At 37.7% G+C, this 21,627-nt stretch overlaps 1 protein-coding gene across 1 annotated transcript in view; it reads right to left on the minus strand.

The window, feature by feature from the left end:
• MPPED2 (metallophosphoesterase domain containing 2) overlaps positions 1–21,627 on the minus strand; it is a 228,400-nt gene that overhangs the window by 100,004 nt on the left and 106,769 nt on the right. Inside the window, exon 4 of the mRNA XM_049780097.1 lies at positions 18,171–18,396. Within this exon, the coding sequence (XP_049636054.1) occupies positions 18,171–18,396 (226 nt within the window). The remainder of the gene's footprint in view (positions 1–18,170; positions 18,397–21,627) is intronic.

The raw sequence follows: 21,627 nt of genomic DNA on the forward strand, positions 1-21,627 counted from the left end.
GTTTGGGGATCACACTCAGCAATGCTCAAGGGTTACTCTACTCTATACAAAGGAATTCTGGAAGTGCTCAGTGGAGTCATTCAAGATATGGTTGTGAAATCCATGTTAGCAGAGTGCAAACCAGGAAACTTACACAAGGTGCTATTTCTCCAGCCCAAGATACACGCTATGCTGTACACAGCATGCTGATTTTCTGTTACTATGCTCTCTTTTTTGAACATCTTCATCATTCTCTGGTCACTCTTTTTATTTTGGATTCCTTTAAATGATTCTTTCCAAAAGAAAAAAAAGGCAGGCTTGCTGTTGGAATTTTAATCACTCTATAACTTTCTACTACTCATCTGCTATCTGGCAAAACTAGAAATGGCAAACCAGTAATGATAATGTGTTAGGTATCAAACACTTTATTAATTTAATTCTGCCCACCAAAAATAAAATATTCAAAGCCTACATTTCTCTAACTCTTAAAAGTCTCAATACCAAACAAATTCTTAGAAAGTCATGCCACAGAGTCTATGGAATAACTCTTGGGATTTATGAAATTCACTTGTAGGTAAAATTATAACAGGATGTCCAAATTGAGGAATATCTGAGGCACATGAGAACCAGTCCTCTTGGTTGGCTGTTACTTTGGATAAAGAGAATAAAAAAGACTCTGTGTGACTGTGTGTATGCATGAGTGTATGTGTGCCATTTCTTTGTTTACAATAGATACAGGCTGTATGAATTAGACAGAAAAAACTTCCTGAAGGTTTAGCATCAAAATGAGAGAACAAGAGACTGGACTTAACCATGCTACAGCATTCTCAACCACAAGAAAAAAAATCCAGCTTGCAATAGTAAAAGCAGAGCCACATGTCAAGGACCGTGGGACAGTTTCCCAGAGGGGACTGGACAAGAAGGCGCTCTGGTCCTGGTCTTCTTAACTAGGCTGAATAGAACACCAGGGAATATGCTGGGGGAGGGAGATCACTCTGGCCAAAGGGGTGGAAAAACTGATGCAAGCAGAACGCGCTTTCCCATCTCTAATTTAATGACTGTAAAAAGAAAGAAGTCAAGTCGCTTCAAAATAAGATCACCGGAGACCTAGCTCAGAAAATTAAGTTTGACAAAAAGAAAGAAAAAACCTTATATATATTTATTGGGGAGAGTGGTGCGATGCTTGTTTACAGTGCCAAAATAGTCCTCTGTCTACTGTTTTATAGAAGATAGAGGATAAAATGAGAAATGAACATAGAGTCATTTCTCTTGAACCTGGAATAAGATGGGGAGAATATATATATAATCACTAAAAATAAAGCTTTTGTCCTGACAATGAAGAGCTTGACAAATCATGCCCCAACATTCTTTTTCTCAGGATACTTAAAAGTGTAAAACAAAAAGAAAGCTCCGCTCCAATTCTTTATTGTTTGGTTTGATTTTTAAAGAGTATACACCCCTAAAGAAAATATTTCTGTTAAAAAATACTATTGGATTTTTTTTACTTTATCTTAATTGAAAGTATTAATAATAAATTGCATGTTTCTAAGTCAAAGGGAAAGAAACTTTTTTGTGCCTTTCATTGAATCTTTCAAAACACATCTGAAAAACTGAGTCTGGGCTGAGGTGGGTAGGTGGGATGAAATTTAGTGGGAGAGACCATAAACTCTGCCTGTGTGAAAATATGGGTGATCTTCAGCACTGGAATACTAAATAGGTAAAATGAAAACTGAGTCAGAGGCACCAGAGAAATAGCACAATGGGTAGGGCATTTGCTTTGTATGCAGCTGACCCAAGTTCGATCCCCAGCCTCCCATATGGTCCCCCATCCTGCCAGGAGTGATTTCTAAATGCAGAGCCAGAAGTTATCCCTGATCACCAGACTTTTGCCTTGTATGTGGTTGACTCTGTACTACATATGGTCTTCTAAGCACAGAGCCTGGAGTAAGCTCTGAGCACAACTGGATATAGTTCAAATCCATATCCCCACAAAGGAAAAAAAATAAAACAAAGAAAAACAAAAATTATGGCTCAGAAATCCTGTATTTTGTCTTGTTTTGTTTTATGGGGAAGAAGAATTTGATTTTGTTTGAGAGCTACACCCAATGGTGCTCCGGGGTTACTCGTGGCCCTGCACTCAGGAATTACTCCTCCTCGCCTCAGAGGACTATGTGGAACGCTGAAAATCAGGCACCCTAACTGTTATATACTATCTCTCCAGTCCTAGAAAAGTCCATTTTTAAAAAGAGAAATGTGCCTTTTGCTCTAAAATTCTTGTCCTATGTAGCTGAGCACCCCTGTTTGGGAAAAGTTCATCCTAATGATGTGGCAGGCTAGAGAGGAACCCACGTTTATGTCAGTAGCAGATTTTGATAAGATATGAACCAAAGGAATCACATCTGGCTTGTTTCAACTAGAAAGGTGTTGGCGTAATGTACTGGTATTTCGCTGTGATCTGGAGGCCATCAAAGGTCAGGTTGGACAAAGAAGAGCCTAATGAAGCTGTGAAGTGTCTGGGGGTGGGAAGAGCCCAAACCTTTCAAACTAGCAGCTGAATCCTGACACTCATTAGTGATTATAGATGCAACTTAAGTCCCAACCAAAATAGCCTAGACACTGGGCATACACAAAGGAAATACCTTATGTACAGAATTAAAGAAGTACAACCTTTTAAATGTCTCTCTTTTCACAGTTTGACTTTTTTTTTCTTTTTCCTTTTTTTGTATTAGTGACAGGACTGCAGTGTGCTTACATTCCAATTTAGTTCAAAAATAATTACTACCACAACTAAAATGAGACTTGTTTTTTTTTTAATCAAAGAAAGTCTAGTCAGAAATTGCTTCTGCTAAATTCTGTACAAGACATAATATACTCTTGTTAACTAACAAAACCAATAAATCAAACTGAAGCACTTATTAAAGTATCTCACAGCACTAAATTTATCACTGATGACAAATTTAATTTGGGACTGACAGTTTGTTTCTTGCATATACTTCAGCAGAATACATTTCTTCCTTCCTTCCTTTATTTTTTGGAGGTGGGTAGCTATTTCACAAGTTATGAATGCTGAAAATTAATAGAAATTTTTAGGGATGAAGGTAGCTTTTGATAAAAAAAACTGATTTTCTGACAATTGCTGTCCCTGGGAAAAGTCCAGCATTAATATTCTTTCCCAGCATTGCGTCCTTTATACATTAAGAGTTAGCAGAGATTTTTTTTTTAATGGTGATAATGAGCATTTTATGAAGCGATTTATAATCATCATTCAGTTAACCCACACTCTATCACAAGTTAGGTCAGTGCTTGTCCCCCGATAATGAAGATAAGAAAATTGAGATCATTTCCTCTAACAGGTAGAATAATTTTAATCTGTGGCAAGGTCATTCAACACATGGGAGAGTAGGAAGAAAGAAAAGCAAGGAAATTCACAAAATTATGTTGGATCTCCATGATATATAGCCAAAGTATAATGTTTCTGCTAACGTATCAAAGAAGAGTTATTCTTCAAATTACAAAATTATTGTTCAGATACAACCTTTGCTCAACACCATTCTTCAAGACTATGTCATATGAACCAAGCCTTATTTTCTGTTCTGATCAACTCTGGCCAACTGTCTTCTAACATTTATGGTAGGTACAACAAACACAGCAAAGGTAGACAAGTTCTATTTTCTACAACTATTCCTCTCCCAAAATATAGCTCTACCACTGTACACTAGCATTCTCCTATTGTCTTTTCAAAAGGTAATCTTTTTTATTTTTATTTTTTTATAATACTAATTTTTATTTTGACCAAAGTGGATTACATATCTTTCAGGGTAATATTTTAGGTACATATTGACATTGAATCAGGGGAATTCCCACCACTAAAGTTGTCCTCCCTCCACCCTTGTTCCCAGCATGCATCCCAAAAGGTATTCTTATATATAATTTCTTTGCCTGGTCCTATTTAAAGACAACAGAGCAGCTTGAACCACAGTCCGAGCTCAAGAACAAAAGCATCCAAGTCAACCTGTTTTGCAGCCTGATTAATAGAAACAAGCTCCCAAGACTAATCACAAGTCGAGCCCTGTTCTGCAGATTAATAGAACAAAGACACAGGAGAGGAGAGGAGATGTCAGCACTGGAATACAAATAAGCACAGGAAAGGTAGGCACCTGGTTTTCTGCCACTGAAATCACATTCTGGTAAGCCAGACCCATGATCAGGGGGTCACCATCAGTGCTGAATCCAATATTGTGGCCTGGAGGCGAAGGCTTTATCAGTTACCTCCATGCCAAAGAAGCCATTTTAGTTCCACCTTCCTTCTGACTTGAAAAGAAAACAATATTGTTCCCCCTGGTAGAATGATGTTGGCTACTTTTTATGGAGAGTCTTTCCACATCAGCTAGCCAAACCACAGCACTAGTTACCTGGGGAAGACACTTTTGCCTCTTCTTCTTTAGCAATGGACTGTCACAAGGGTACCGTATCTACACGTGTAGACCCACAAATAAACAATAACTTTATTGACAATGATAGCATAAAGTTAATTAAGAGTTCATTTACAGATTTCCCAGAGACACTTATTTTTCACCTAGAGAATGTGGCCTTCCTTCTTCTACCTAGACAAATAAAACTTTAATTACAAAGTCCCAGAAAAGCAGAATGAAAAACATTCATAAGAGAAAAATCACTGTTATATTTGTGACAGATTATTTCTCAGTTTTCATTTTCTCTATATATTTATATGTAATCATATAATGTTATGATCCTCTGTATATTTTAATGGGGATATGGCTTTTGAAGTATTTACTGTTAAATAAAGGAAGAAAAATAGACTGCATTGCTTTGTGATGTCTAAAGCTAATTCTTGAATGACTAAAATCAGGCGAATACATTAATTTTTATTGGAATCACAATATCTTCACCCATGTGAGTATCTAGTTAACTGAAGAGAGTTTACACAGCTTGGGAAAATAATCTTTAGGAATTGATATGTCTATTTTTCTTGCATAATTTCTATCCTTGAGAAATCTCTGTAATAACTATTTTACTTTCACCTTCCCCTAATTTGACTTGTAGAAATACAGAAAGATAGACACTTTTTCTGTAATTTTTTCTTTTTCTGGAATATTTGATTTAATGGACAAAGAGAAGAGATTTTCTCTAGCATATCCTTATATCACTTCAAAATCAATAATCCAATTATTTTGTTTATAGCAGTCTTAACTAAGTGAAAACATTTACAGTGAAAAATCTTAACTATCCACAGTTGCAGAATTTCAGAACAGGTTTGAGAGAACTGTGGATTCAGTTTACAGGAGTTTGTCTGCTTGCCATGCTTCAAATGTTCCCAAAGAAATGATGATGTCTTTTCTCTCGGGCTTTTTAAGACTTGAAACTCCACAGAAGGTAACTCACAGAGCAGAGAATCTTCAAAACCAGTATCTCCCTTGGTATCAGATTTTCCCTTTAAGAGAAATGCTCCTTGAATGGAGGAAAGCACTTGGTAACCTGAAAATTTTCTTATGTTTCATGAGTTTACACAGCAGTTCTTAAATAACTATTCAAGTTAGCAACCACATAGAATTTGCCTCTGGTAAAGCTACTTAAAAGCAGAGGGGTCAGGGCCAGCACTGTATGCACATACCTGGTTTCTCTTTTTTTTTTCTGTACATTCTGCTGGCCCAACAAGTCAAGTACCTCTGCTAACTGGGTTATATTTTTTAAAGGAAAGGTTAAGTTTGGATAAGAAAAGAAACTAGTCTTTACTCTTTCATCTGAAATAAAAATTACATAATAAAAGACTACAGGTAGGAGAGGCATCAAAAACATAGTGTAAAAACCATCATTCTCAAATATGTTCTATATCTAAAGGTATTTAAAAATTATAAAAGCAGAATGTTACAAACCAACCCTATGAGATTTCCAAACCAATTTTCTTTCCATATTTACCCCTGCCCTTAAGGCACAAAAACAAGAGAAGGGAAGGAGTTGGGAGGGAGCCAATAATAGATTTATAGCATATTTTCCAACTAGGTTTGCCACAAAAAAATGTCAGATCAGGATTTAGTCTTGTATCTTCTATTGTGTTCTGAAAAGATCAAAGATGAAGATTTTTAATTCTGATTTTTAATTCAAAATAAACAGGTAGCTCCAAATATGGCTAGAGATGTATGGGTAGAACTTAAAAAGTATCAAAACATGCCCCACCCATTTTATCTAATTTATGTCTTGATAATCCTTTTGTAGGACATAGATTCCAAGTTACTGCTCATGAAGCCTCATGTATAAAAAAAAAAACGAATACATCATATTATAGTCAGTATTACAGCAATTACTGGTATTTTATACCTATAAATTTAGTATCAACATTAGCTTTAAAGACAGTGAGAAAAAAGACTGTTTAAAACACATACACAGAGATATAGCTTTATGTATATTCATTTTTTGTTTGGTACAGAAAAGTAGTGCCTGAGTTTAGAAAGAACAGTCTCAAACCTTTCTTTTCCTTTATGAACAGATCATTGATTTTGCTTAGTTTTCAATGTTTATTTATATTAGTTCATAAGAATTTCTAGATAATGAAATTTAGAATTTTCTAGACCAAAAAGTTTTGGTTCCCAGGGGCCGGAGTGGTGGCACAGCAGTAGGGTATTTGTTTTGCATGCGTCTGACCAAGGACAAACCTTGGTTCGATCCCCTGCATCACATATGGTCCCCCAAGCCAGGAGCGATTTCTGAGCACATAGCCAGGAGTAACCCCTGAGTGTCACTGGGTGTGGCCCAAACACTTCCCCCAAACCCAACAAATAAACAAAACAAAACAATTAAAAGTTTTGGTCCCCAACATTTCTAAATTAATCAATACATATCACTAGAACCTTCAGAAGCTGCTATTACAGGAGATTTTATCTGGAGAAGAATTTTACCATGACTTACCTCTGACCACTTGATACCTTTGCCTTTATTTACTGAATATATTGACTTCTATGTACTTACTGTGATTTACTTGGTGCTTCATTTTGATGCCTTTTCACTTTCTTGTTATGAATTTTATACTTGGATATATCAGTCACAGTTACTACATTAACATTTTAATCAAAGTGGTGGTGTTTTTTTTTTAATAATGAGCAAAACCAGTTCTCTATTCTCACTCCTAAATTAAAGCACAACTGATGCTCATCTTTTCTACTCTTTACTGAATGCAAATGTATCTTCCTAACCCAGGACCTTTCATATTACCAATCACATCCTATGTAAGCAACTCACAGAACATTCCATGATAGCTTTTATTGTTCCTGGGTGAAAATACAGTAAGCACTAAGCATTCATTCAAAATAATTTTTCATGTAAGGGACCTTAACAATGACCCAATGTCTCATGTTTTTATTTAATAGTTATCTATTCACTCTTCAACTCTCACATCTTTTCACTGAATGAGGGGAGGACATTTTTCCTACCTGTTTTTCACTTATCCAGAGCATGAGGAGCTTGGTATAAGAAGAATCTACACAGTTTTATGTTTGGAAATGGTACTTGATTCCTGCTCTCTCTTACATACACATTACACATACACAAACCACACAAAAACAGGGGTAACCATTTCCCTGCACTGAATTTCCTGTTCTCCTCCCATTTGTCCTTTAGTTTCTCCGCTTGCTGCTACTATATACATTATTTAAAACAAAACAAAACAACCTGAAAACATAAGTCTAAAATTACAAAACTAACTATTGTTAGCATTCAGGATAGAAAATATATTTATTGAGCACCTACCGAGTGCCAGGAATATAACACATACTTCCCCACTTAAATTCCATTAAAAAGACAGTGTATATAATACAGATGAAGGGAGTTCTGCTAATAGGAAATTGCTATTTGTTTTAGTTCTCTTTCAATTTATTACTTCCCAGAGGAGCATAACAGTCTATTTCTTAATAGGTTGCTATGATGCTTAAAAATATAATATTAGCTACCGGTGTGAAGGTGAGTCATAGTAAATAGAAATTGTTATGATTCCTAATCACTCCAGAGGGTCCAACTGCCTCCTTTTTCAGACAACAATTATTCTAAGCCACACACACCAACATCTACAAAATAAAAGCAAACCCACCCAACTGTCACCAAGTTTATATTACGTTCCCCAGATTCTTTCTATCACCCTCAAGGAATGGGGATGTGAATCACACGTTTGGGAAAATACTGCAGGTATCCCCATTTTAAGATTGAAAGTAGACTAGGAATGAAGTAACTTGTTAAATATGATAAATGACTTTTAAATAATAAAAACAAGACTCGGGCTCACTGCAGACAGCCTTTTTTAAAGTTAGCAGTCTCTAACCTCACATGCCTTTCTAGCAGGGCTGCAAGTTGTTTAAGTCCAGCCCTGGGAGCTGACATGGTTTTCCTGCCAGAAGCCTGTTAACTGGGAGAGGGGTTGGGGGGCTGGCTTAAGGGAAGAAGTAATCAACAAAATGAGCCCATCCCAGTTTCAACAAAATCTCTGCTGTCAAGAAGGGTGATATCCTCTAAGCACACCATGGTTTGGCTTGTCCTCTCAACAGGCCATCCATAGATTATGAAGTGAGTGTTTGAGAGTGTAAAAGACAGGGTGTCTTACTAGCCCCTCACAGTGTCACCTAGAAGGAGACTTTTTTTCTGGGATAAAAACAAAAGACAGAATACAGCTAGGCTTTGAGGACAAAGACTCAGTCGTGGAACAATTATGGGAATACGAAGACTGAATGGAGCATCCCAAGTCTACGCAGTTTATAAACTTGGCAAAAGGGGAGTCCAGATGGGAGTGGCCTCTTCCTACCTGAGTGCTTCTCTGCCCACCTTATGTTACTTCATCACAAACCATTGAGAGAATGAAAGAAGCTACTAGTAGTCACCTGGGCAGACTCAAGAGTAGATCTGAGCTCCAGGGAGAGTGTACTGTAGGAAGCCAGAGCAGCAGCAGTAAAGGGAACCAGGCAAGGAAGGATCACAGTTGTCCAGGGACTCCCCTAATGAAATTGTGTTGTTGGACCTAGAGAAAGTTTTTTACGCTTTCAGTTCCAAAGCATAAAATAAGAACCCCATGTTGTCAAATGACTTGAAATCAAATGGTACAGAAACGGCATGACTATAATTCAACCCAAAGCACTCATTCACTGAGAAGCCAACCATTGAGAATTCTTTAGCAATTGGTTCCTAATGTGCAAAGGATCTCAAAGGGTCTGCCTGGACTGGCTTCCTATTAAACTCACACTCTACACCACCTGCTTACAGCTTGAAGACAGTCTCCAAATGTAAAAGAAACTTCTGTCATTTCTCACAGCTTGGGTCTAAAGTAACTGAAGGTAAAGAAGTGACATCAGAGAGTCTCAAAAGAGTGATAGAGCCTTTCTCTGAAAAGTCGGTGTATTCAAGTCAGATTCACTCACAGTTCTCATTCCTCAGAGTCATGCTTGCCTACAGTATTGTTGTGCTCTCTCTTTCCTCAGTGCTCATGAAGACTCCAGTTATGCTTAAAAGATTGTTGAAAAGCTATGTCCATCAGAGGAGGACTGCCTGATTCCCTTTTGATCTTCTGTCCTTATTCCTCCCTATAAACGCACCACTGTGTTTGATCTTGTCCTGAAAATGTTTTCTTTCCTTCTGCAACTAAGGATGACCTCCTGTGTGTCAATCCATCATTACTCCAGGTCTCTATCATCTTTGCCCTGATTTCTTCATTTATTTCCTTCAACAGATATAAACTAGGTATCCTTCAGGTGGACTGGGTCACCTTAGGATATTTAGGCACAAGTCAGTACAGTGCCTTCCCTATTGCAAGGCATCATCCATTTTTATAATTGTCCTTTAAAATAGACTTCTCTCCTCGAATAGCATTAAATTTAGGTGGAAAAAAAGGCTATCAGTAAAATATGAAAGAAAATAAAAATGATTAATGAATGAGAGAAGTAGAATGTCTATCTCAAATACAGTCAAGGGTTGGGAAGGAGGAAGGGGAACATTGGTGGTGGGAATGTTGCACTGGTGAAGGGAGGTGTTCTGTTTATGACTAAAACCCAACTACAATCATGTTTGTAATCATGGTGCTTAAATATTTTATATGTAAAAAAAAAGAAAAGAAAAGAAAAGCAAACCACAAACTATTGGTCTCCAGTAGAGCATGAAATGAGGACCCAAGCCCAGGCTGGTCTTGGTGGCGGCACTCTGCCAGCACTTCTTTCTTGGAGTATAATCCTAAAGTAGATGTTCAGCACTTGGGAGGAAAAAAACTACCTGCAATAAAAAATGACCTACCCCCTGATGTGGGAGCAAAGAAATGGAAGTTGTCACTATAGAGCAGAAAAACCAGCAGGAGCAGATTCTGGCTTAGGATATATTGAGACAGAGAGGTTTCACTCTATTCAAAAGATGCTGGATATTTGCTTCATTTGTTCCCCTGGACATTCCCTGCAAACACCTCCCACTTCGTTGTGAAAAGCCCAAGAGAGGCTGGTCTGGATTTCTTGATGCTGTCCTTGCAACTAAAGAGAGACAGCCAAGTTTTTAAAGTGGCCCACTTCCCGAGTCAAGGAACACCTTTGGTAACTATGGCAGCCTAGTACAATCTCAAAAACTCAGCAAAGCAGGATTAGATTCTATTTTTTAAAAAACAATATATTTATTTAAGCACCATGATTACAAACATGTTTGTAGTTGGGTTCAGTTATAAAAAAAGAACATCCCTTAGGGCCAGAGAGATAGCATAGTGGTAAGGCATTTGCCTTGCACGTGGCCAACACAGGACAGACCTTGGTTCAAATCCCAGCATCCCATATAGTCCCCAAGCCTGCCAGGAGCAACTTTTGAGTGCATAGCCAGGAGTTAACCCCTGAGCACCGCTGGGTGTGATCCATCCAAAAATAAATAAAAGAAGTAAAATAAAAAAGAACTTTTCACCAGTGATACTTTCCCACCACCAATGTCCCCATCTCCCTCCTTCCCGCCCCCTGCCTGTATTCAAGACAGATATGGGATTCTAGACCTGTTTCTTGCACAGGCTAATTTAACATTTTGAGGCAAGTCACATTCTCCATCCAACACTTGATCAGTGAGGGACCCTTGTCATAAAAGTACTTGGAAATATAGAGAAATGACTCATTGCTTCTCACTGGTTACATTCTTCATCCATTTTAATTGTCTGGAATGAAATGTTTAGCTGAAATGATTCTGTTGACATTTTCTTGATTGAAAATTGCTCTGGTGCCCAAAAGAGGTAACATGTGAAAGTTCACTGGACACAATACACCATCCCAATCTATGTTTATTATTTCTATTTGTCAGATTGGATTATCTTGAAAGTAAACAATGACTTCACCAAGAACCTTCTTTCTTCCCTGTTCTATACAAATGCCACCAATACAAGGGTTCCACTTCAAGCACGAAAGGTTGAACTGGGCAAAAGTGTGACACTGTGAGCACTGGATCCCATGCTCCACCTCATGCTATAACCAGACCTATTTCTGACAAGTCTGTCAAAGAATGGTAGGAAGCAAAGGGATCCCTTTTGCACTCTCCTTTTTCAAATAAACAGGGCAGTTGTTAAACCAGAAGAGAATTTGATCTCACCACGCATTCAGCTCAGTCAGCTGCATTCTGAAATAGGCAAAAATGTAAACAGAGCCTGTAATTCTAGAGCAGGGCAGAATAGCCACAGGTTTCATAATGGGAGAGTCCATGGGCATCATGCCAAGAAAAATGAAATGTTAGCCTGGCCCTTTAAACACAATCATGTAAAAGCAGAATGCATATTTGTTTAACACACACACACACACACACACACACACACACACACACACACAACCTTTTTCTTTGCCAATACCTTTCTAAAACCTCCTCAATAAAAGCCGGCAGCTCTGAGAATGCAGTATAGATATAAACCAATACTGTCTGCACCATTTATTCTTTAGAGTGAAAGAACTTTACTGCTGATGTGGAGATATTCCCCTCCCCCATTTTTGTGGCCCACTTAATTACAAAGTATGACTGTAAAAATAAAATAAATGAGCCCATTCCACCATCCCCAAATCTGAATTCTATCTTATGAGTTGCCAATTGGTTTTCTAATCCTCTCACTCAATTTCTGCTGTTAATTTGTTCGCTATTTCAAGAACTTGAAGACTGTCAGCAAAATACATGATGCATTACAAAACTTATAATTGGAAATAAAAACATCTGAAGCTTTTCTGACAGAGTAAAATAAAGTCCCATTGCACTGATCAGAACCAGGAAATGTGAGCAACCTTGTAGCTATTTGTGTGCAAACACAATTATAATTGCGAGAGAATAGAATCCACACGTTAAACCCCTCTTTGAAAATTGCCCGGGAAATTACATTTATGATGGTACTCACTATAATTCCTTGATTACTACCGCAATCTGAAATGAGGGGAAGAGTGAAAAGAAAAAAGGAACCTTGTTCAAACATCCTTTGAAAATGTTACTCCATGGGCTTTCGCTGGCCATTTCAGCCATTTTAGAGTTCTATTGCTTAAATCTGATCATATTTTCCTGTCTTAACAGAAGTTAAGGCTCTTCCTCCCCAGTTACTAACTCTGAAAAATTACACCTGGGTCCACTCGAACAGTGAAAAGGTGCACTCTTTGTTCCTGACCCCTTAGTCAGTAGAGAGATCAAATTTCTGGACATCTGAAAGCCCCACTCATATTCATTAAAAGCCACGGGAGACCAGCTCTGCAGTTTTCTTGAGGGAGCAAGGAGCAGACTATTGCCGAACAATACAACTGCTCTGTTAGATTCCTGCTAGGCATTTTCCTTTCTGCAGCCTCTAATCCATTATTACCTGGATTTCTTTCTATACAGGGGTTTCAGAGTCAAAATAGTTATTGAAATAATAATAAAAATAGTAATAATAATAATAATAATAATAGTAAGTTAGTTGATGAGGGGATGGGCATTGATTATTCTCTCTAGAGTTTGTTGGGGCTTGGTCTCTGATGATGCAAAAGAGCTGGGCGGACTGTGTGGAGCTTGGAGACCTACCCTGAGCATCCCACATGTAAAGCATAGCTCAAGCCTGTTGGATAAAAAGAGAACTTATTAGCCACTGCTTCCACTAAAATCCTGGCTACAATAAATTCATCACTGATTTTCAAACCCCACGATCCTGCTTGCCCAATCAGACATGCAGTAGGTTCCCACAGAAGCAGATGTTTTGACAGGTTAGAATTTTCTCTCAGCCTTGAAAAGGACCTTACATAGTGAAGAATCATCATAATGAGGAAAAGACCATGGCAGAAGATCAGCACAAAGGATGCAAGAAATCCTTCAGCTGACATGCCCCAAGAGCAAAATCCTGGAAGCAAAAGAAGCCACCTATTCTCTCCCAAGGAAGGAGTTGAGAAATGTGCACGCAAAAATGAGACTCAGGTGCTACTTTCAAAGGTGACAACTGTCCGTATATTTTCTTGAACAGTGTTGGAAGCACTGGGTTCTAAAGAATATATACAGATGTCACAGAGCCTGTCCTACCTTATCTTTCTCAGCTGCCACTCACATAGTCACAAAGTTAGAATCCTTGAAGATCAGATACAAATATGTAGACATGTTTGGTTATTGTACAATTTAAATGGCTTTCACTACTAACATTTTTTAAATATTTAGGGAGAAATTTATGCTACAGTGACCTCTTTTCCCCTTTTAAAATTTAAATGTCTTTTAATCCCTGAGATTCATCTACTTCTAAATAAATGCCTAATAACCCAATATTTTCCAATCCTAAAATAATGGCAAATACATTAAATTTTATGTCCATCTTTCCAGCGACTTTTCTAGAGGAAATAATTAAGTTTTTATTTGCTGATATTAATAGATCAATATTTTTTTTTTTGTATTTTGGGGCCGCATCCAGTGGAACTCAGGGCTTACTCCTGATACTGCACTCGGGTATCACTCCTGGCAGTGCTCAGAGAACCATATGGGGTGTCTGGTATCAATCCTAACTCAGCCACATGCAGAGAGAGCACCCTGCCTGCTTTACTATCTCTCTGGCCCCTGATAACTATTTTAAAAGCAGAATATCAAGCAAAAATCTGAATACTAAGAACTATATTCTCTGCATAGGTCTTGCAAAAGTAATAGCCATCAGATCAAAAGGAGAATTTTAAAACTAATTGATTGCAGCTACTGACATTACCAAAAGGGAATATTTGTCCACTTTTATGATATTTTTATAACTTGCAACACAGCTTCCAGTTTTCTAAACACCAGGGAAAATGAAAACACTGTTTCCTAATTTACAACTTAGCAAATATTATTTTGTGGAAACCAGCGTACCACATCCCCAACTATTCATCGGTGTTGCAATCGAGCATGTATGGTGTTAATTAGCTCTCCAAGGAAGACGACTTGATGGGTCTGTAAAAACAGAATGGCCTAAACTGAAGTAGTTACTGGGGGATGTTGTGTTTGCGAAGGAAAGATGCTAGTTTGATTTTTACAAAGAAAAGTAATTTTTCTCATGCCACACACCCAATCAGTAAAAGCTGAACTAAGGCTCAATGTTTGCCCATTGACTCCCAATGAAGTCTGAAAAAGATCTAAAGTGGAAACACCAGCTCCACAATAGCAGTGATAGCTAATACCTATGAATGGCTGCTTTGGTGCCAAGAAGTTTTCTATGTAAGATGTGTTAACTCATTTTTCTTCTAAGTAACCAAGTGAAGGAAGCAATGGTGTCTCACCCTTTACAGGACAACACAGAGGAGATATTCAGAAACTCACCCTAGGTTCCAGGGCTTGGTAAGTGGGAGTTGAGAAAAATCTAATCTTTATGCACCAAATGCTAAAGTAGGCACTTCTAAATCAATGCCAGATTATCAGGAGCAGTTGTGGTATTACCAACCACAGGGAAAATCTTGTCATGATCGTCCCTTAAGTGGCAACTAGGAAGGACACAAATAAAGGCTAATATTGTCCCAAATATGTATTTTATCTTTTATAACAAAATAAAAGGAGAACATAAAGGGAGAACCCTCATTTTCCTATCTTGAGATACTGCTCACTCTCATTTTCAGGGTTCCACCGCATTTAAATTTTCTCCTCTTGACTTCAACATGGCTCGCAGTCTACGGACATCTCTGACATATTCCTGGTGTGGATTTATGCAACTGTTTGGGACACATGTACAATCTCCACCCCAAGTGTGTGACTTTAGTATTAAAATAGAAAAACAGGTCAATAAGGAGTCAGCCCTAGGATCCAGGTGGGCACAAACTGGCTTAGGTCATTTTTGTCTAACCAGTTTGTCTCTCTAGCAACATCTTCCCTCTCTATTCTGAGATAAACTGCCCAAGGAAAGAAGCTTATCTTTGAGGTGGATGATAAACAGAACACTGGGCCTTGTGGGTAAGATGGGAGTGAAGTCCTTAAAACAGTCTGTATTCCAAAGAATATTCTGCTTCAGGGTTCATCCTTTAATAGGAGCTCGGGGAGAAGGGTCATCTCGCTACAACGAGACTATTGATTTTAACAAAAATATCCAAAGTAAGAGTCCAACTACTGATGCCTTCAAAACAAAAAATGAGGGGCCGGGCGGTGGCGCTAAAGGTAAGGTGCCTGCCTTGCCTGCGCTAGCCTTGGACGGACCGCGGTTCGATTCCCCCGGTGTCCCATATGGTCCCCCAAGCCAGGAGCAACTTCTGAGCACATAGCCAGGAGTAACCCCTGAGCGTTACTGGGTGTGGCCCAAAAACCAAAAACAAAACAAAAAATGAAACAGATATTTCCTTTCTGTAAGCCATTCTATTCTTGATCCAAATATCAAGATCACAATTCCTAAAGTTGAGACAAATTCCATTTCCAGATTTCCATTATAAATAAGAAGGTGCTAGGCAGGACATGGTTCAGACTTGCTGGAAGTCCCAACAAATTATAGATGAACACTTCTCCAGGGTGACACTTCGAAGACACCTCCTATTTTTTGACACTCCCCCCTTCAAGAGCAAGATAAATATTTTGAATAATATCTACCCACTTTAGATATAAAATCTGCTCCAAATTTTGTATGACCACCATCTCAAAACAGATTTTAACCCTACACGGGATGATTTAAACTATTCTCTTTTTTTAGTTTTTTTTTTCTTCAGATGTTGAAAGATCTGCCCCGAGTCCCCAAGTCCTTCACTCATCACAGCAGTAATCTGATCAACCCAAATTCACCTCAGATGGCAGAGTTGGTTTACCTTCATCATTTCAGCCACTATTAATTGAGGGGATCTCCGAAGTCTCACTGCTTGAAGAATGCCTAACACATTCTGGCAACTCAAAGAATTTGCAAAATTCATCTTAAGAGATTTTAAAATAAGGTCCTAATGCTATGTTGAGTTTCTCTGTAACAGGTTTTCCCTCAATAACTGACTGCCATTAAGAAGTAGACTCAGTTCTGCCCTCTCCTAGAAATGCAAATTGCAATATCAAATCATTTTAGAGTTCAGCTTGATAAAAAAGAGCTTTTGCTGTTTTTGTTCTCTTGTCCCTTACCACATCTCATTAAAAAATAAAGTGATGGATGCTAAAATAGTTGCATATAACCACTGCTGAGTGAACCACTGATGATGACCATGTACTCTTAGAATGTTTCCTACAAGTCAGACTCAAAATCAGGAAGCAACCACTTAACTCTCCATGTGATTCTTTTGTACTTGCATCACTTTTATGTATATGAGTTTTATGTAATGGTAAATCACTTTTAGGAACCATCTTTCAAAGGAGGATACAATGGAGCTCATCTTATTTTGAGGAACATAGGATAATATATGCAAAGAACAAAGAAGACTAGAACCAAACATAAAGATCATGATCACCAATAGTTTCATTTTAAAGAGAAATATACCATCTATTCTCACTCATAATTTTTGCTAGATTCAAACTAGTCAAAAAAGAAGAAGAAAAAAATTGACATTTTCTCTGTTGTATAAATGACACACTGACTTGTGGAGTAGTGTGACAAATCTGAACTCATTCTATATGTCCTCCTCAGCCCTGTCATCCCCCCTAAGACAAGGCTGGAATTAAATGGGTCAAGATTGCTCTATATTAAATAGAACACACAATAAACAAACACACAGAAGCACCTAATCATATGTCTGTTTCTTCTCTACACTCAACTTTTTTTTTGAAAGATTAAAGAAAATTTTGATCTAGACATTAACTGACTTCCTAAAGTTCATCTAAACACTTATTGCTAGATCCAAGGCTAGAGTAATGATTATTTTCATTGGCAAACTACGGAGGCACTTCAAACTCCACTGCAAACCACTGAATTTAATTCTATAACAATTCTCTAGAGTAGGTATTAGTTTTGCCTTTTTAAAGTCACAGTGACTGAGGCCCAGGCTCTGCAAAGTAATTTCTCTAAACCAAGGAAAATGAGTTCCCACCAAGCACGAAGAGTCATATCACTTTTCTGGCCTCATCAGATACACCATACTCCAAATCTTTGAAAAGAGCACAGTTCTAAGAATTCTAGTTCAAAGCTCCCAGCAGAAACTTTCAAACCTTCTGCCTACACAACAGTCTGGTCTGGGAAGCTTAGCAACTTTCAGATTGGCACCAAAATGTGTGAAGCCCTCATTTCTATTCCAGTCCTCACTTTAATGGCCAGGACCCCTCACTTCACCACTGCTGGGGGCTGATTCCTAAGTGAAAAACAAAAACTCCAGATCATTAGTCTCCAATTTAGGAATAAATCAAATTTCTTAGAGCTTAGAAGGAGAGGACTTGAAAGTACATTTCTTCAGAGATGATCAGGTGCTGTATTTACTTAGCAAGACCTAAGCAAAGTATTTTGTAAATGCATCAAGTGTGACGTGAGAAAATAAAGTGAGAAGAAAAGTTCCGATAAGTTTAATCTATCTAAAGTGCAACCTGATGAGCAGATCCCCCTAATTTTCTGTGTTGTACATTCACATATGGGACACCAGTTGCTTAATTGTAGATCTACTGAAACCTGGTCTGGCCTGGAGTATCACAATGACAAACAATGGGACAGAGTCATTATTATAGTATTATTCTATTGTGTTATTATAGTAATAAAAAGTGTTTTTTCAAACCCTACTCTTGTTTGCATTGAAGTAACTAATCTGCACCATAATTTTTTTAATGCCAAACCAAACAGCAACAATCAGAAAGGAACCTGTTTGAGCACTTACCAAGGTGCACCATATATCCTGAATCCTTTCACTGTAACCTCCGAGTCTTGCAAGTATATACTATTTGTCAGGAGAGACTGAACGTTGTCAAAGTCCTCTGGTTTCAATTTGGACACAGAAGGGAAACGGTAGTAGTCCTGTTTGACAAGGTCTGCCATGAATTCTTTATCAAATGTCAGTTCATGATTCCCAGCAATCACTATTTTGTATTCATATGGCAGGTTTCCTGAAAAAAAGAAAAAAAATAGAGCAGCAATTAGCACGTTCGTTTTCCATCATAAAGTATGACAGTTGAGACTGTGATGAGCACACAGTTTACCCAAATGAAATAGCTCCCACTTCCCCTTATATATCCATAGGAACCAACATTTATGATTACTCCTTTATGCTAAAAAAACGACAATAAAAAGAAGGAAGCAGCTAAGAAGAAGCAAGAAGCTACTAAGAAAATGTTAAGTTTTCTCATTCCAGTTCATTTTTCCATATGCTATACATTCACTTGTGAATCTACTCTGATGAACCCATACTTTATAATCATTCAACAAAAAGTACTTTAATCAAAATCCTTAGTCTGGATATGGCTTGGTCAAAAATAAGTCAATCAACTATTTTTAATAACTTAGATGACTTAGATGGATTTTCAATCTATCCTTCACATAAAATCATGGCATAGCTAACTATAGCTACAATTTATAAAAATGAAAGGAATCATATAGTCCAATTTTATATTACAAGATATGTTTTACCTTCTGGCTTGTGAATAAAGGAACATTATTAATGGTACTCTGATTAGAAGGCTAACTTTCCTCCCATTGGGATGGAAAAGCAACTGTAAAGCTTAACCCCTTTTTAATATTTATGGTATGGAAATGTGAGTTCTCCATGTGCGCTTTTTATGCAAAAGTTTCCCGATCAAAATGAGATAATTCTGAGAAGAAGAATGAAAGCTATAAAGGAAAACCCAAACACTAGAATTCTGCATAGATTTATAATGTTTGAATAAAGTACAGATCATACATATTAATAACTCACCGTAATGTTATAAGAACCAAAATCCAAAGGGAGATAGTGCGGGCAGCTGTCCCCATTCTGAAATTAATGCCCTTTTCTTTTCTTTGTTATTACCTATCCCTCTAGCCTTACCACTGGGCTGCTGCTCATTTTACTTTAGTTTATTCATTTTATTTTGAAGGGAAAAAGATGTGTGTGGAGGTGGGGAAGACAACAGTACTTATAATTCCATCTTTCTGAGACTCCTGGGTCCAATGTGAAATTGTTTCCTGCTATTCCAGGAAGAATGAAAGCTACCCCAGTAGGAAATTGGATACACTTGTTTTAAGAATAGGCCCTTACCAATAAGTCAAAGTCAATGATTTAATTACTGAAGCTTACTAAGAGAATTTGGGGGAGGGAGGAGTGGTGAGTTGTCATAGACCCAAGTGGATTCCAGCAATGCAGGAATTACAGTGTGAGGTCTACAATTGCTGTAGCACTACAAACAGACCTGCTGACACTGACAGTTTTTAAGGTTGTCAGAATATGTTCTGTAATGCTTTTTTTTTTTTTGAGGTTTCTCGCAGTAATATAGTTGCACATACAGTTGTTATATGAATAGCAAGCCTTAAGAGACAAAGAAAAGCAGTAAGAAAAGAACATTAATAAAAGACAAAACTGCAAACACTATGGTCAATCCTCAGTGACTATCCTTGATAGCCCATTATGCTGTCGGACATCCATTTGGTTTTAGTTAACTTGCAAAGTGGTAATAAGGACTTTATAGAAAATAAGTGTATGTAAGTTAAGTTTATGACCTGGCCTTAGCAGAAGTCTTACTAAAAGGCAAGCAACTTGGAGAGAATCATGTTTGTGTTTTTATAATTGGGTTGCAGATTTAAGAAGTATTAATAAGGAAACAAATTTGGGAACTTGTGAGATGACCCGCAAATCTCACATTATGGCTTACTGCTCTGATGCTGCACCTCAGGATACATTTATGTTCCCAAGGCCAGAATGAGATGACATGCTTTCCCAGGTGCAAATCTTCTATTGCAAAGCAGGTCTTACTGGAGTGAATCTTAAGCTACTCTGTACAAGTCATGCTGTAGATGCTTGGTCTCTATTAATCATTCATGATGATGGACTCACTGCAATCCCTTTATGTACTGCTACTGCTGTAGGAGAGCTTAGCTTTCCATTTTATCCATTTCAGAGCTTTGGTTCAGGGATGGTGGCATAGGAGAATGGGAAATACAGGAGAAATACATTGTTTTACAGTTCCTTAAAAAAAAAAAAGTACCTTCTGTAAAGTATATCTTCCTTGGAATGACCTGGTGTCTGTTAACAAATTTGGGGTGCTCATCTAAAAGACATACCACCAAAATAAATTGCCACCACTAAAGCAGTAATATTCACACATTGCTAATGAACTCAGCTCTAGGTAAGTTCACTCACTAGCAGTTTCCAACTTCGATCATGGCTACCTTGTGCTATTTGACACATTTCCTATGATTTGCCAGACTGACCTTTTATCAACAATGTGCCAACTATTGTGTTTTATTTGAAATAAATGTTAGCAGGAAAGCTGAAAAATCTATGATTTGTTAGTTTGTTTTCAGACGAGGTTAATTTGAAAGTCTCTGGAGCTAAGATCCAAACTTCTTAGCATTCAAATAGCATTACTAAAATCTTGTCAGACAAGGTGGTGTCTGCCTTTATCCATTATATTCACATCAAACCACAGAAGCTGACCTGTTAGAACAAAGAATGAAGGCCATGTACAGTTATCCTAACATGGGAAAATTCTTGCTCTAAGTGACCTAAAAATTCTAACAAACCAGTCCCATCTTCCCCGAGGTATGCCATCTGCCCTACTGATAATTCACAGATGATTCTAGGTGGAATGGAGATACCTTTTTAACAAAATTTCAAACTGTTTTGTATATTTTCAGAATGCCTATTTGGAAAATAATCTGCTACTTTTCTTTTTTGATGTATCAATTCCTTTTTACAAGCTCTTATTTGTATATTCAATTTCCTACCGTTAAATGTAGAATGAGAGATAACTTAAAGAAAATGAATGAGGGGGTGGAAATCATAGAACAGTGAATCATCCCTGTGTTCAGAACCAGGAGTTATCCTTAAACACTGCCAGATATGGCCTCAAAACAAAGAAAAATAAATAACTAAAAGGAAGGGAGACAAAGAATTGAGCAAATAACAGTGTAGATGATTTGCAGACCAGTCGAAGTGGGACGATAGCAAGTTAAGTAAAATGTGTCCAGGTGTTTTGGTCAGGGCTGGTGACCCTAAATGAAACCAAAGGTCTCAGAAATGGCAATTACATCTGATTAGATTTTGTAATTTTTCTCTATCCCGTAGCATCACAGGAGATGCTAACTTGGTCAGGAAACAGTATAGCAGTTAGGTTGCATGCTTAGTATTTTCCCAGCCCACACAG

Source organism: Suncus etruscus, chromosome 9, assembly GCF_024139225.1.
Source record: "Suncus etruscus isolate mSunEtr1 chromosome 9, mSunEtr1.pri.cur, whole genome shotgun sequence".
Lineage (NCBI taxonomy): Eukaryota > Metazoa > Chordata > Mammalia > Eulipotyphla > Soricidae > Suncus > Suncus etruscus.